This window comes from Procambarus clarkii, chromosome 33 (genome assembly GCF_040958095.1).
Source record: "Procambarus clarkii isolate CNS0578487 chromosome 33, FALCON_Pclarkii_2.0, whole genome shotgun sequence".
Lineage (NCBI taxonomy): Eukaryota > Metazoa > Arthropoda > Malacostraca > Decapoda > Cambaridae > Procambarus > Procambarus clarkii.
The window spans coordinates 29158476-29175329 of NC_091182.1; the positions used below are offsets into that span (position 1 = coordinate 29158476).

Genomic DNA, 16854 nt, shown 5'->3' on the forward strand with positions numbered 1-16854 from the left:
TGCTTATACCCCTGAACCAACTCGCTCTGACCCACATATGAGGGATCTCTGATCTCATCATCCACTAGAGATGGTACTGGAGTCAGAAGTCTTCCATACATTAGGTGGGCAGGACTTAATGGCTCATGTTGAGTAGGATCCTCAGACAAGTAAGTCAACGGCCGGTTATTCACCCTTGATTCTATTTCCGTGATTACTGTCTGGAGTTCTTGAAGATTGATTTTCTGACGGTGTAGAGATTTTCTCAAGGATCTTTTTACAGTTCCTATTAACCGTTCATAAAATCCTCCGTGCCATGGGGCTCTCGGAGGGATAAATTTCCATCTGCAATGACGCTGTTCCAGTGTGGAAGTAACTGCAGGATGGGAACAGATTTCCCGTAGACATGCTTCTCCAGCTACCAAGTTTGCTCCATTATCTGAAATCATCAGCTTAGGGCATGATCGGCGTGCTGCGAATCTGCGGAAAGCTTGAATAAATGATTGAGCAGTCATATCGGGTGTTACCTCTAGATGTACTGCCCTGGTGGTAGCACAGGTGAACAGACAGATGTATGCCTTGATAGGTTGCTTATCTGCAGTCCCTGTTAGATATATTGCTCCTGTATAATCTACTCCGGTCGTTTCGAAAGGTTGTAGATGGACCACTCGTTCCTTTGGTAGGGGTGGTGGCCCTGGATAAGAGCAAGTTCTTGCATCGTACCTTCGGCATATCATGCAATTCTTTAAGATTGATTTGACTGACTGTCTTCCCTGAGGAATCCAGTACTGCTGTCTGATTTGTGTGAGTGTGTCTAACACTCCTCCATGTTTGATGATTTGTTGATGTGTATGCAACACAATCAACCTTGTGATCCAATGATTTTTTGGTAAAAGCCATGGATGCACGGTATCTAGATTGATATCTGCGTGTTTAAGTCTCCCTCCACAACGCAGAATGTTGTGATTTTCTTGGTCTATCCACAGACCGAGATTGTGTTTTAACTTATGAGGAAGATTTTCATAGTTATTCCCATAAGTTTCTCTCTGGGCTTGTCTTACCCAATAGATAAGTGCATCTGGAAAAGTGTATTTTATACCTTTTTTCCTGAGATAATGAAACACGTTCTGTGTTACATTGATTAATTTGATGAGCGAGGAGTAACGAGTACAATCCAAGACTGATATTTGAGCTCGCTGCCTGGTGGTAGTTATGGTTTGTGTCGTAATGACGTGTGGCTTTTGTTCAGGCCAACTACCATTCACTAACCATCGAGGCCCATGAAACCAAATATCTGCCTTTGCAAACTGTTTAAATGTCATACCTCTTGATAAGAGATCAGCTGGATTATCCTTTGTTGGTACATGCAACAATTGAAAGCCTGCGGAAATTTCTTTAATTTCCGAGACGCGATTTTTTACATATGGAGTTGGACAGTTGTCGTTTCGTACCCATTGTAAGACAGCTTCATTGTCAGACCATATAATGACATCTTTGATGTTCATGGTAGACAAGACTTGTTTGATATGCACTGCTAAGCGTGTTCCAATTAGCAGTGCTGTTAGTTCCATCTGAGGCAAAGTCCTCTTTTTTAATGGAGCGACTCTGGCCTTAGAGGTGATAAGATATGATTGATTAGAAGTCACTAAGTAAGCACAAGCTCCAAAAGCTTTGGCTGACGAGTCTGCGAATACATGTAGTGATACTTCTTCATTTTCCTCGACTATGTGTCTCGGAAAGATTATCTTTTCAACTAAAGTTTGTTCTTGAGCCACTTCCATCCAAGCTTTTTGTAACTGGATTGGTAGTGGATCATCCCAACCAACCTTAGCTTTCCATGCTTCTTGCACTAATAAACGCCACTTGATAGTCAAAGGATTTAGTAGACCAAGTGGGTCGAATACTTTGCTAACTTGTGAAAGCAAATCCCTTTTTGTAGTGATGTTGTAATTTACTGGCACAGATTTGATCGATATTGTGTCCGAGATTAAATCCCAATCCATACCTAACACCTTTTGTGATTCTGGTACGTGATATTCAGGGTAATCTCTTGCTATTTGATTATTCAATGTTGCATTATTAGAGGCCCAAGATTGTAGTGGCATGTTGGCACCTTGTAGCTCCTTGTTGGCCTCTTGATATAATTGTAACAGTTCAGTAGTACTGTTAACTGTCCCTTGAAAATTATCTACATATAGATTTTGACTGATTTCAGTCTTACAGGGACTTGATGATTTCTTCAGATGAGTATCTAGAGTTGCTTGCAACAGAAATGGACTGCTTGTCGCGCCAAAAAGAACTGATGAGAATCTGAAAGTCACTACAGGACTATTGACATCTTCTGGGTTCTCTACCCATAGAAACTTAGTGAAGTCTCTATCTTCTTCCTGCAAGCCAACTCTTAGAAAGGCCTTACTTATATCTGCTGAATACGCATATTTGTTAAGTCTAAACTTCAACAGTATGTCATACAATTTCTGAGTTAGACTTGGACCTGTTTGCAAACAATCATTTAGACTGGTTCCTTGGGGTCCAGATTTAGAGCTACAATTAAAAACTATCCGTAAAGGAGTCGTTTTTGATTCTCTCTTTACAGCCATGTGTGGTAAAAAATGGCCTGTTTGCTTATTGTCATGTTTCACGACTTCGATGAATTTATTCTTTAATTGTTGAGCAATAATCTCATGATAGAGTTTTAAATGCTCAGGCCTTTTTCTTAGCTTTGCTAGTTGCGATTTAAATTGACTATAAGCCATGTGATAATTGGTAGGTAAGGTTTTATGGTTGATTTTCCATGGTAGCCTTACCCAGTACTGTCCATCATAGTACTGTACAGTTTCTAAGTATTGATTATATGCACAGACATCATCAGGACTTGGTTGTTCAGGAATTATTCCTATGGCATCAAGTTCCCACAATTGATGTACAGATTCTAATCCATCATCAATCATGTGGGGGATTTTAAGTGGTGACTGTTCTTTGCCTAGTCATGCCACTATTACAGTTTCTGTATGATGTGATTTTTCAGGAGTTGAAGGTTCAAGATCTAGTATAGGTCCTGTCATCAATATGCCTCCTGCTGATTTGAGTATATTCATACCCATAGATTCTTCTGATCCCAGAATGAATCGATGATAGTAGTCAGCTCCAATCAGGATTCCGATATCTCCTATGTAGTCAGAATCAAGTAGAGGATCTGCTAATTGGATTCCTTTTTCTTTTAGGAATTTAATAGTTGCTGTCAGACCAGTCACTTCCATTTCAGTAGGAATTTTATCAACTACTATGGCTTCTACTGTCCTTTGGGATGTACCTAGACAGACATTGAGTTTTACTACTGGAAAGGTTCTACGACCAGAATTAGTAAAAAACCCTGATATGGAGGTAGATACTTGCTTTGAAGATTTAAGTTGTAAATCTTCTGCCATCTTTTTACTGATAAAGGTTTTCTGTGACCCTTGATCAAAAAAGCCTCTAGTTGGAATACAAATTCCTTGATTGCATAGTTCTAGCTGTGCAGTAGGCAATATGGCTGTTGTAACAATTTCTGTATCCAAGTCGTTGACATTGCTCATTACTGTACAGAATTGTACGGCTGTTGTGGTATTATCATCTTTGGGCTTTGCCTGAGATGCAGGTTGATTATTGGAAGTTTGTGATCTGGATTGAGTGTTAATATCACCACAGAGTGCTGTGTGATGTACACTTTTATGACAATATTGGCAGTTCTGCAATTGAGTGATACACTCACTAGTATCGTGCTTCCGTAGACAACGGATGCACCTGTTCAGAGATTTCAGTCGATCGATTCGACTGGCACGGCCTACATAAACTGTGCATTGATAAATGGTATGTGCTTCTTGACAGAATAAACATTTTGGGGCACTTGTAGCTCCTTTTGTCTTATCTGTCTTAGGAGCTTGGTTTCCTACAGTTCTGTTAACTGTGGGGGATATAGCATAAGAGCCAACATTATTCTGTTTCCACTTTGCAGAAGAGGAGTTTTGTTGTCTTGATTTTTGACTGCCATTTTGGACATTTTTGTCTTTGTCCGTGGATTCACCTTTGGGGATTTTTTCTTGAGATCTAAGTTTTCCTCGGCTTCGTAATCTTTGTACGTAAGCTCGAAGTCCATCAAAGATTTGGCTTTGTGATAAGATATTGTTACAAGTATGTAACACTTGTAGGTAAGTAATTACATGCAAGTAGGTTATACAAGCATGTAACACTTGTACTCCTCCAAGGATTTCCTTAAAGGATGAATTGTATCTGTAATAATGTGTATCTACATTATTCATGATGTGATGAAGCATTTTGCTTTTGCTTTTTTCTCGGCTTTGCCTTTTCTATTAAGTAAGTCTCTTTGAGATGCTTGATTAACTTCAGATTTTCTGAGGCTGCTTTCACTCCAGTGAAAGCATGAGATTAGGTGATCAAGACTATATTCTTGGATTAAGATAGTTATCTTAGATGGATGATAATATTTGTATTGACATTGTCAATGTGTTGTTAGCCTTTCAGATTGTGATGTGAGATTAAGATTGGTCTTAATCCCCAATTGTAGACTATTGTAGCCAAGTGATGATGACATTTGTCTATCACCTGATTTAAATGGTCTGTAGGCTGTAGATTCAAGTGATTTTTTTAGACACTTTGTGTCCTTTTCTTTTCTGTTTCAGCTGCTGCTGGAATACTGTTAGTCATTTTGACCTTTTCCGAGTTTTGGAGATTCCGAGATTTTTCTCTTTTTTCTGATAAATATGTATGATGTTAATGTATTTTGATAAATGAGCTTTCCTGTCTACTTAGGTAATGATTCCAAAGATCGTCCTTCATTTCCTCCCTGGAATCTGGTTGTAGCAGGTGTTCAATTATCAAAAGTACTGTAATAATTTGATTTGTGACCCGAATGCACGAATGCACCAAGTTGGTAAATCCTGTAATAATTTTTTAAAAATAGTAAATGGCACTATTTTTGCAAAGTTATTACAAAATCTGTTACCATAATAATTGTTAGATAAAATACAGTAGAATGTCTACTGGTTTTACCTGGAATAGGGTTTGATACAGTTGATTATAGTTAGATTGTAATGATATGCTCTTACAGTGATGATAACACTTTTTTAAAGAATATTATGTAATGAGCAGCTCTGAAAATCAGTAGATTAGAGATAATGCTAGATAATACACTTAAATATATATGTAATGTTACCACAATGAGGTAGATAATTGATATTTATGATTAAGATGCAGTTGTGTCTGTGACACTGATATACTTAAGTACTGTTGTTTCTTAACACAAAACAGTATCAGTTTGTTATGAATGCTTACTAGTTAATGGATATGGTGGCTTAAGCCACTGCAAACTATTTGTTTACTTAGATATATAGCTATGATAAATATTGGCTGATAGCTAGGTTAGGCTAGAATATGTAAGAATTATTCCAATGCAAAATCAAGAAGTTTCTTATGTATTTGGCACTGAAATATTCGGTAAACGAATGATCATAAATATCTAGGTATAAAAGACCATTATTATCTAGGTTCGAAGGACCATTAATGTGGGAAAAACCTGCTGGGATTGATATAAGAGGAGACTACCAGGGACTTGTTCTGAACTAAATTAAAAAATTACTGTCTGCAAATTAATTCAATTAAAATCTCTAGCTAGGGTTGTAAATCCTAGATCCTCTTTTCCTAATGACAAACTGTGGGCTGTAAGGGACAGGTGGGGTGAATGACTATGTTGATAGAAGTTCCAATCCACCTGTAGACAGGGATCTCACATCAGCTTGTATTTTATACAAGGATAAGATTTAATAAATTCAGTTATCTGACTGAACACTGGCTCTGTTTAAATCAGAGATTTAAACATACATAGTCTAACCTAGTACCATAACTTAACAGCCAATATGTACTTATACTATAAACAACAAATTAAATTGTAAAAGTATAAATAAATGACCTTAAATGTAGTCTTAATACTATTAACTTAGTACTAGAAATTATATTCAATTAAATGAACTTATATGATAACTTAAAAATTAACTAAGCAAGCTATTGATAACTTAATTTATATATTCAAATATATATGCAGACATATTCAATTTATATGATACAGTTAGCTTGAGTGAATCTCTTCCCACGCTATGGACACTTGTGAGGTTTTTACTTATTGAGGCTGAATTCTTTTCTGACAGAATGGACACTCATGAGGTTCAGTGCTTGGATAAGATTCACAGCTACACTACAATTTTAATAAACTTACTGATATGTGAGGCTTAGCCTCGCTTTTTAACCAACAGACAGATTTATAGGATATTAAAGCTACACAAGCATACAATTGGCCAATCATATACCAAATAACCTTCAATATACTTCTCTGCCAGTCGGGGTGCCTGTCTGACAAGTTTGCCAGACTGATTAACTCTCTCTTGTTGAGTTTAGGCACGATATTTTGCTACAGCGTTGCTGTATGATGATCTGGTAGCGTTGCTACGTGATTTTTCTTTAACTGCGTTGCAGAAGAATGATATGATAAAGATAAAGAATGAAGATGGAGGAAACCGTGTCACCGTGATCTCCACTATACACTCTTATTTTATGAATGTTCTATGATTTTCCTTGTAGATATTGTCCAGGTACTCCCCCAGTTCTAGAGAGTATTCACTGGCGATAAAAAATATTAGATAAGGTGTCCTTGAGCTGGTAATGTTCGCTAAGGATCAGTCACTTGTTCACTCATTTGTAAACAAACGCGGAGTGCCGCGAGGCATCGTCGTGGGCGCTTCTCGCCCCCCGAGAGCCTTCCCCCTCTCCCTTGAGAGGTAGCTTGCAATGAATATTGATTGATTATTTTTACAGTCTAGACTTATTATTGCAATAAGATGTGATTATAATATAATTAGATATAAGATTTAAAGATTATAAGTAGTATTTGAAAGTACCACTGATTCTTATTAAGGATTCGATTTTTAATCCTACCGGATGTTGAATCAATGTTCCAATAGTTTTTTAATTAACAAATCCTTCTAGAAGCTTCTGGATCCTTGAGAAATCATGTACAAAGTCACGTAGGCATCAAAAGGGCCCCTGTTGCGTACGTGTTCATGGTGCCATTGTCATCCAGGATCAAGCTATAATGAATCTTTAATGATTCCAATATGATGTTGATACGATTTAGATATGATTTTTATATGATTTAGATATGATATAGAAATTATACATTTCTTAGATGATTATTAGATATGGTGGGTAAAAATTTCCCACATCAGTCGTAGGAGATCGCTTTGGGGACCAGAGCCAGAACCTGGCCCACCCATAGAGGCACCATGAGCAACTGACATTCCGCCACCTCACCGGAAAATGATCCAGTAAAGCAAGTAAAGTCTTACAAACAGCTTCTGGGTTCACAAGACTAAATTTGAAACTGCCAAACAACTTTCTAAATGATTCAACCAAAACTAACAAAAATTCACTCAAAACTAGCTCAAACCTTTTAGTGTCTTTTGGTGCCATGAGACAGCCCAGAGTTCAGTCATCTGCCAGCTCACAACTCTGTTCTGTCACTGATGTGGTGACAAAAAAAAAGTTATCCATGGTTTCCATCTCTTGCAGCAAGTCCCAGTGCTTCTAAGCTAAGTGTTGTCCATCCCAGGACTTGTCTTGTAGGGAGCATTTGCTTGTGTAACCTTTCATTATAGTATGTGCTTTCTGAACATTGTTTACCATCCAGTGTTATGTGGACTTGGTTTTCAGTGCTTTTAACTGCATGCATTCAATGGCTACTTCCCTGAATGTTAATTTAGCACTGCCCTTGCACTTGACAAGAGTAACTTCTGTGGTGTGTGCAAGAGTAGCGAGCTAGCGGAGGACCAAGCTCCAGGCCATCTGGTGGTGGTGGCAAATGACACTAACAGGTGTCTAAGCCTATCCTAAGCTAGGCTATTCCTTTGAGATGTATTTCTTTCTTGTCTCAATAAACGTACTTGAGCTAGTTTCGAGTGAATTATTTGGTTGAACTGATTGAATCATTTTTGGCAGTTTTTGAAGCTTTTGAAACCAGCAGTACAGTGTAGTCTGTAAGGCTTTGCTTACTTTCTGGATGCTTTCCCAGTGAAATGGTGGCATGTATTTCCTCTGAGAGGTACCCAGGTTCTGGTTCTAGTCCCTGCGAGACCTAACAGAACTCACGTGAATGAAGTGACATGTAGTACAGAACAATCTCGGTGAGATAACCAAAGGCAGCAACCAGGAGCCAGATTTACGAAGCAGTTATGCAAGCACTTACGAACCTGTACATCTTTTCTCAATCTTTGGCAGCTTTTTATACCAATAACAACAGTTGATTGGAAAGTTTTATGCTGGTAAACTGTTTAATAAATGTAACCAAAGCCGCCAAAGATTATGGAAGGATGTACATGTTCGTAAGTATTGGCATAACTGCTTCATGAATCTGACCCCATGGCTCTACCAAAAAGAAGTGTTTAATTACAATCAACGCTGGGTTTATTTGTAATCTTACATTGCTATAAAACCAGTTAAATATTTCAACATGACTGAACTTGTGGAACATCTTCAAAGATATTACAGAATGGTAATCAGTATTTTTAATTATTTACAAAGTCATGATTCAGTTAATTTGATAATTTGGCACTTGAGACTTGAATAGTTGTAGTGACAATGGAGTTTACTTGGGAAGGCCTATCAGTAGCTCCCATGCTTAAGTACTGGTAATTCCAAGTAATAGGAATCACAGCAGGCCCCTTGAGACCCACCCTGACCTACTGGAAGTGAGGACCAGAGGCTGGCACGCACAATACAAGGCAAGGGGGAACCTAGGCTTTGGAAATTCTATCCAAACCCAAGAAAAAATCTACTAGAAAGGATAGGCACAACTAAACAAGCAACTGCTTGAAGTACGCATAATATAATAACCACAAGATAAAATAGTCATTGCCACACCACTGCTGAGCCCTCCTGCTGCTCTACACTCGGCTAAGGTGTGTCGGCTATCACAGAAAGTAGTTCTTCGAGTGCTGTTACTCTACTGTACTATAATTTTGTTTCCTTAATGCTTCATGGTTGTGTTTGGTGCCTCTCACATACATGTGTCCTCGCATTTTGCTCCGACTGAGCTAGGGGTTACCATTTGTGGAGGTCAGCTTGTCTTCCTTATTCCACCAGAGATAGCTGCTCTCAGGGGTTTGGATTCCTCCTCTAAAAGTTGGCTTCTCTGAACTCTCCTTGCTTCTAGGTAGAGTATGGGATTTGGTCTCCACTGCGAGATCTGTCAATGGATTGTTGATGTACGGTAGTTTCTTATTTGCTGGAGTTGCTGTTGTAAGTAGCTCTTGATTCCTGTGACTTTTAGTGCCTTTTTCTATGGCCAGGTGTGCACAGGAAGGAAAAACACACAAGACTGTGGATAATGAAGAAGCACTTGCTTTATTCTTCCTTATCTGTGACATCTTATGCCTTCCTTGCTGGGCAAATTGGCTTGGGGCTCGGCATGCAATTTGCTGACATGCTTTACTTGCACGGGGCATCCATGCCTGTTCGCATAATAGTCTGGGCATCCAGTACTCGTTGCACTGAGGTCTGTTTATATCGAGACCATGTTTTGCTGCCTATGGCTTCACAATTTGTGATTCAGCAGTTTTGGATGCCATTGGATATTTCTGTTACTGTAGTCATTTTAATTATACTGTTAGTGCTATACACTAAATATTAATCTACACTGTCCCTTATTTGTTAAAATTATTTTTAAATTCATAGATTTAAATATAGATCTTACCAAGATTTTTTTGTTTAAATTGTATATAATAAAACTTTTGTATTTCAGGCTGGAGATGCTGCCTGTTTCTTTGACATTAAGCTTGGCCGCCGACGTGTTGAACATCACGACCATGCCATTGTGTCAGGGCGGTTAGCGGGCGAGAACATGACGGGCAGTGGTAAGTATCCCATACTCTACAGTTTCTGCATACACTACACAGTTTGTGGAGCATGAACCTAGAGACATTTAATTCATTATAAGGGTAGGTATGCTTGTGTAAACATGATAATGATGGTGTACATGGCAATCTCCATCTTGGCTTTACAGTATACTTCATGCTAGTTATTGTAATAATAAAAGTTAAGCAATCGATCAATAATAGGTACAAATTTAGTGTTAGACTTGATTTTAAATTTTTCATGGATTTTTATTTCTTGGTAGATATATTGTGCATGATAGGGAAAATATACATCTTTAACCATTCCACTGCAAGAGTCATACAGGGATGATTTAAAGTACTGCGTCAGACTTAAAATCCTGGGGCATACACGGAGCTTCATGCCTGCAGAAAAACAGATGTCAATTAGTAAAAAAATCCTGGGCACCCTGATTTGACAGCTGGGTGGATAGCGCTTCGGGTTCGTAGTCCTGAGTTTCCGGGTTCGATCCCTGGTGGAGGCGGAGACAAATGGGCAAAATGTTTCTTTCACCCTGATGTCCCCTGTTACCTAGCAGTAAATAGGTACCTGGGAGTTAGACAGCTGCTACGGGCTGCTTCCTGGGTGTGTGTAACAAAAAGGCCTTGTCGAGGACCAGGCCGCGGGGACGCTAAGCCCCGAAATCATCTCAAGATAACCCATCCTGGTTGCAAGGGAGACTGCCAGTAGCAAATCCGACCGCTTATCCAGACACTACTACATATCCAATTGCAATTGGGCCTGAGGTGTATGAAAGGGAAGATGTTGAGTATTCATAATTTAGTGTCCAGGAATCGGATAATAATGGCAGTGTGTGTCTAGAATTAGGGATGTGCGTAGTATCGTGACTACGATATATATTGTTTGTAGCGCTACACTATTTTTGGATTTCATTACCACACCCACCAGAACAGCTTAGTGCTTCATAATTGTGCATGAAAATAAATGTACAGTTATATAATATGTGTATAAAGTGTAATAACAGCAAAAACATTGTTTTATTGTACTAAGCAAATAATAGAATGTGCATCTTATTGACACAAATATATTTGAGCATCCTGATATTCCACATGTTTTATTATACAAGTTTATCAAAAGACAAACTATTGAATAATATTACTGCAAAAACTTGAGAAAACTAATTAGAGACTAACTAGAGAGGATGATGGGGTGCAGCCCATCCTCCGGTTTTGGTAGTACAGTACTGTACTTAAAATAACAATGAGGACCATCAAATGTATATTGACGTAAAAGGCAATTAGATTAGCCGGTCGGCCGAGCGGACAGCACGCTGGACTTGTGATCCTGTGGTCCCGGGTTCGATCCCGGGCGCCGGCGAGAAACAATGGGCAGATTTTCTTTCACCCTATTCCTCTGTTACCTAGCAGTAAAATAGGTACCAGGGTGTTGGTCAGCTGTCACGGGCTGCTTCCTGGGGGTGGAGGCCTAGTCGAAGACCGGGCCGCGGGGACACTGCAGCCCCGAAATCATCTCAAGATAACCTCAAGATAGAGATTAGAAATTTGTACTTTGAATTTGGACAAACCGGAAAGGTTTTTGTTCTGATGTTGCAAAGAAAACTTAACTAGTCTAAACTTCCTATGTCTAATATAGTACCTGTACATATATGTGCTATACTAGGCCTAGGAATATTTAACTTTGGTTTTTAGCTTTATATTTTTCAGACTCAATAAATTGCATAGTACTAAATTCTGCTATCTAATTATCCATTAGTTCTATGTATGAACAATGGTCCACATATTTAGAAAAGGTACTGTCTAAACAGGAAGATGAGTTGAAATAAGTGTATGGAGGATGTACTTGGCAGATGGAATTTAATGTGAGGTGGAAATAAAATTAGCCCTTGCTTTAATCTTGAAAACAGATATCCCAATCAATTGTGCATTTTTATTCCAGGTAAGCCGTACTGGCATCAGTCAATGTTCTGGTCTGACTTGGGTCCTGAAGTTGGTTATGAAGCTATTGGCATAGTTGATTCATCACTACCCACCGTTGGTGTGTTTGCTAAGGCCACCGCCAAGGACACGCCCAAAGCTGTTGTGGAAGCAACTGGAGAAAGCTTAAGATCTGAAACAGAGCAGGCAAGTTAATGATTTATCACAAACATCATAAATATTTTTAGCAATTCATTTATTACATATTCCTCATAGGGAATGTCTTATATTTATTACTTAATTTGCTTTCCGTCCAAAATTTGTGGTGCCTGCTTATCTTGAGTGTGCTATAGCACATTGCTTTGAAACTTAGGATAGTGCAAGGAAAAACGCATGTTGGTGTGGGCCTTACAGCTGTATGGCATCGGTAAGGTATGAATCATCAGTAGGGAAAGAGGGCCAGCCTTGAGCAATATCTACAACAAAGTGAAACTGCTCTAGATTTTCTATACATTTCTGGGATGCTAGGGAATAATCCAAGTGGTCAGTTGCAAGAGATATCCCAGAAAGTATAGTGGCATCTGCAATTATTCAATTTTTTTTCTCAGCATGACCCTCTCAGTTGCTACCCTAGCCCACCCACATGCCAGGTTCTAGTTGACTGTAAGCCCACCATGACTGACAAAGAACTTTGCAAATGGCCTTGCCACAGTTTCGGAGTGAAGAAACAGTGGAGAGGATATCTGAATCCTCCAACTAAAGTCTGCTTATTATTAGACAAAAGAATAGAAACTTACTCGACTACAAGCCCATCCCCCTGCTAATTACTTACTTATCTATTACTTCACCAACTACCATGTTGGGTCAACAAGGTCAGGGGAACTAACAGGCCTCACCTGTTAGTGGGCCTCACTAACCCTGGCCCCATTATACCACTGTTCATAGCTTGAGATATGCTATCCTTGAAATGCCTCTCTTGATTGGATACACTCAAAAACACATTTAGCTTTCAATTTCAAACCCACTTAAAAGGTTCAGTAGAAAAGCAAAGGTACAATATGCTGAGAGGATTCTATCAACTTAAAGGACCAAAGTTTTCAGTACTCTCCTTCTAAACGTAAAGGGAACAACTGGCTAACTACTCGTGGTGTTCAAAAGAGAACTTGATGAACACCACCAAAGGATACCTAATCAACGAGGCTGTGATTCATATGTCATGTTGTGAGCAGCTGCTCCAAACAGTCGGATGACCAGACTACCAACTATGAGGCCTGGTCAGAGGCTGGGTGCTAGGGACATTGATCCTCAGAACCATTGCAAGGTAAAAGCAAGTTAATTTAAAAAATATATATATTAGCTCCCCATAATATTGGTTTCAGTTGTACGTATGATAGAAATACGAGGTAGATATTATTTCCATTCCTGTTTGAGTGTCTGCATTCTTATTTTGGAACCTCTTATTAGAAAAAGGATTGTATGCCACATTCTAATCAGAACAAATATTTAGACGCCAATCATTTTGGGGGAAAACAAAATATTTTTTTATCTTTGACTTCATGAAGCTATTAATTTGTTTTTGTGTTTCAGGTTGCTAATACTTCCTCCTTCATACACTCCAGTGCTCCTCATGCACCTCTCAAGGGTGAAGACTATGGCAAGGGTATAATATTCTACTTGCGAGAAAATGTTGTGGTGGGAATTGTTCTGTGGAATGTTTTCAACCGAATGCCAATTGCCCGGAAGGTAAGTAATAATTTTTAAAACCGACTTTCATGATGACAGTATCATTATCCCATGTCCCACTTTCATAGGGAGTTATGAGCCCAGAGATAAAAAGATGTATATAATGAAAGAAGGTAAAAGGTACAGGGAATCCCAACTTTTAAGAACAGGCTGCATTCTAAAAAAGGTGTTCAGAAGTTAACCGTTCATATCTTGGAATCAGATTTCCCATTGGCTCAATGTTATAAATAATGGATATGTTCCCAGACCATCAAAAATCAATACCCTATTATATTTTTAATGGTGTCTTCTATTAATTGTCATCCTCACTTCCGTGGAAATAAACATGCCATTCACCTGGGCTCTAGGAGACTCACCGTGGACCTTTCTTAATTTTTCAAAAAGTGAAAAGTGACAATGTTCCAAGAAAAAAGTGGCAAACGATCAACAGAAAATATAGCAAAAAGCCCAACAAACTCCCCAAAAAAACATCTAAAATGCCCAACAAAGCATTTCAAATCATCCAAAAAATATCTAAAATACACAATATAAAATTCCCAAATGCCCAACAAAGAAAATTCCATATGTCCCTCACATTCTTCCTCTTGTGTGTCCTCTGCCTCCTTCAATTTCTTCTTGCATTATATTCTGTTAATAAAGATAAGCATATACTTTTGGCTCCACATCTTGTACTTAAATTTTACATGCTCTTTGCATCAAGTTGTAGCATAGGATGACATGGAGTTAATCTGAACTTTGCAGTCATCATCAAAATGGTCAAATAGATCACAGTGTTATTGACAATATAGAGAAATTTTTTGTTCTCTAAACTTGTGCATTGGTTACACTAAGAAAGTTACTTTATGGGTTTATTTGATGATATACTGACTTTATTTTCTTATTTCAGATTATTAAGGATGGTAAGAGTTATGATGACCTTAATGAAGTTGCTAAGCTGTTTAGCCTGCATTCAGAAGAGTAGAAGCTCTAGTTTCTTCTTTTATTCCATTTTTATCTGAATCAGATGTGTATAAAACGTTATAAGTGGTTAAAAAGTTATCTTATGGGTGGTAAGTTGTTTATAGAATAAATTGCAACTATAACAATAGGCTGTAGCCTAAGAAATGTTGAGGTGTTGATTTCCTTTACTTAAACAAGTTTAATGTAATGTAAAGCGTCAATTCCCATATTTAACTAATTATAGTTATTGCATGCTGAGACAAGGAATACTTTTGCTATAGGTTTTCAAAGAATGCTTTTGGGAACTATATGTGTAGCTTCATTGGATTTCAGACAATGTAATCATCTGAAGTAAGGTCAATATTGTGAAATTGTAACTGGGTGGCATTTATCTTAAATTAATTTTGTACATGATATTCAAAGATTTCTATTGTAAACTCGGCAAACTACTGTATAAGTTCTCTTCAATTAAGGAATGTTAAAAAAGAAGTTATACAACATGGCATATCAAAACAAAAGGAATAGTGCTCCAATGACTTCAGTTGTTGTAATATTAAAGACTTTCCTAATCAGATGTCAGTATGAAACATTATCTGTGTGAGCAATATAGTGTGTGTGATATTTTATGGCTTGCTCAAATGAGTATTTTGTGGAACTTCAGTTCTTTTGTGGATTATTAATCTTTTAATCATATGTCAACATTAATTCTTTTGACTAATAATCCAAAGTCAATTGGTACTCAGAACTACTGTATATTGACAAAATAAATATTGTTTATAGAATCACTGCCACTGGGAGCTATATCTATGCCATACTTCAGAGGCTGAAAGTGTGCCAGCGGCTGATAATTGTTATTTGTCTTAAGATCTGCATCTTTTATAAGTTTAGCTGAAGAAATACAAGTAATTAATGTTTCTTTGAGGTATGAGTAGTTTTGGCATAGGTTACTTTATTTCTTTATGCCATGATGAGCGCTGGGGCCTCATATTCTGTGTAGGGGGGGGGGGGGGTAGGGGTATTATGCATTTCCTCTAAACCCGCCTATTAAGACTTATTCCTGGAAATTTACATCCACTATGTATTTAATTTTATTTGCATTGCATATTGTTAAATAGAAGGTTGTAATGTTAACTTTTCAGACAATAATACAACTACAAGATAATATTAAATTTTGAATGAAAACAAGATTAATTGGTCAATGAAGTTACAATCCAAATTTAGCCACTCCAATTAACAGGTTGTATAAGTTAAATTTAGACCAACTGCTGGTCGTAATTGTTTTCACCGTAAGTTTGCAGTGTGTAGAAGGAAATAAGTTAGATTCTTATTAGACATTTTTAATGGTGCAGTAGGAATCATAGTTATGCCATTTATGTTCTAAAAGTTTTCAGAGTATTTAATTTTTAAACTATTTCAGCAGCATGTGCTGCTGGTCTCCTTTGCAGCTCAGGAATTTGTTAGTGAGCTTGCTTTGAGCACTTGTAAGTAAATCTTTAAGTAAAGTTTAATCATTTGAATGCAGAAGGATTCACGCTTTCATTTTAGGTTTGATGCTTGTGCTTGAACTTTCCCGGTTTGGTGCCTTCTTTTGATAATTACTTACTTACTTGTGCTTGAACTTATGGAAGGAGGTTTTCAATGTGGAAAAGTATCATGGTTGTAACAATGTTTTGTAAGTGTCCTTAAATCATGCTTCATACACGCTAAACAATATTTAATTTAGTTTTTTGCAATCTTGTATTATCAGTGGTTGTTCACAAAGGGTTATCTTTGATGTAGCAAACAGGCAAAAATTTAATGGTTGCTCAGATATGCAATTTACATTTTTAGTTTGTGCAATTTTAAGCTCGGTTCATACAAGACCTTTCAATATTTGTGTCAAAGTGTGGAAGATGAATACTTGAGTTCTGTATATATAATGATTATATACGATATGCTGTAGAACACATGCATAGTCATCTTTGTACATAGTGTAAGTGGCAATACAACAAATGTTGCTAGAATATTAGTACAAAATATTTTGATATGATACTAGTGTCATTTATTCCTAATTAGCTGCGTAACAAAAAAGTTGTCTTAATTTTAATAACTATTTTATGATGATTTCTATAGTTTTCATTTTTTATAATTATTTGATGTTTTTACTTATTTAATCCCCCTGCAAGACCAGTGCAGTGAATTGACAGTGGAAGCATGGTCAAAATGGAAATTGAAAGTGGCTTATGAAGCTTCTTTGCTGGCCTAAGGTAAGGATGGATATGAAACTTATGTAATTTGTACATAGATCCTCCCTATATATTCCCTGTTAGCCTTCATTTGGGAG

The 16854-nt window shown here is 37.6% G+C and overlaps 1 protein-coding gene across 4 annotated transcripts in view; it reads left to right on the top strand.

Annotated features, from left to right (window-relative positions):
- The window catches only part of AIF (Apoptosis inducing factor), a 40116-nt gene extending 23558 nt beyond the window's left edge, over positions 1–16558 (top strand). For all 4 annotated transcript variants that reach the window (XM_045753786.2, XM_045753788.2, XM_045753787.2 and 1 more), the window contains 4 exons: positions 9824–9935; positions 11872–12056; positions 13437–13592; positions 14479–16558. In XM_045753786.2, the coding sequence (XP_045609742.2) occupies positions 9824–9935; positions 11872–12056; positions 13437–13592; positions 14479–14553 (528 nt within the window). In that variant the 3' untranslated portion in view covers positions 14554–16558. The remainder of the gene's footprint in view (positions 1–9823; positions 9936–11871; positions 12057–13436; positions 13593–14478) is intronic.
- The last annotated feature ends 296 nt before the right edge of the window (positions 16559–16854 follow it).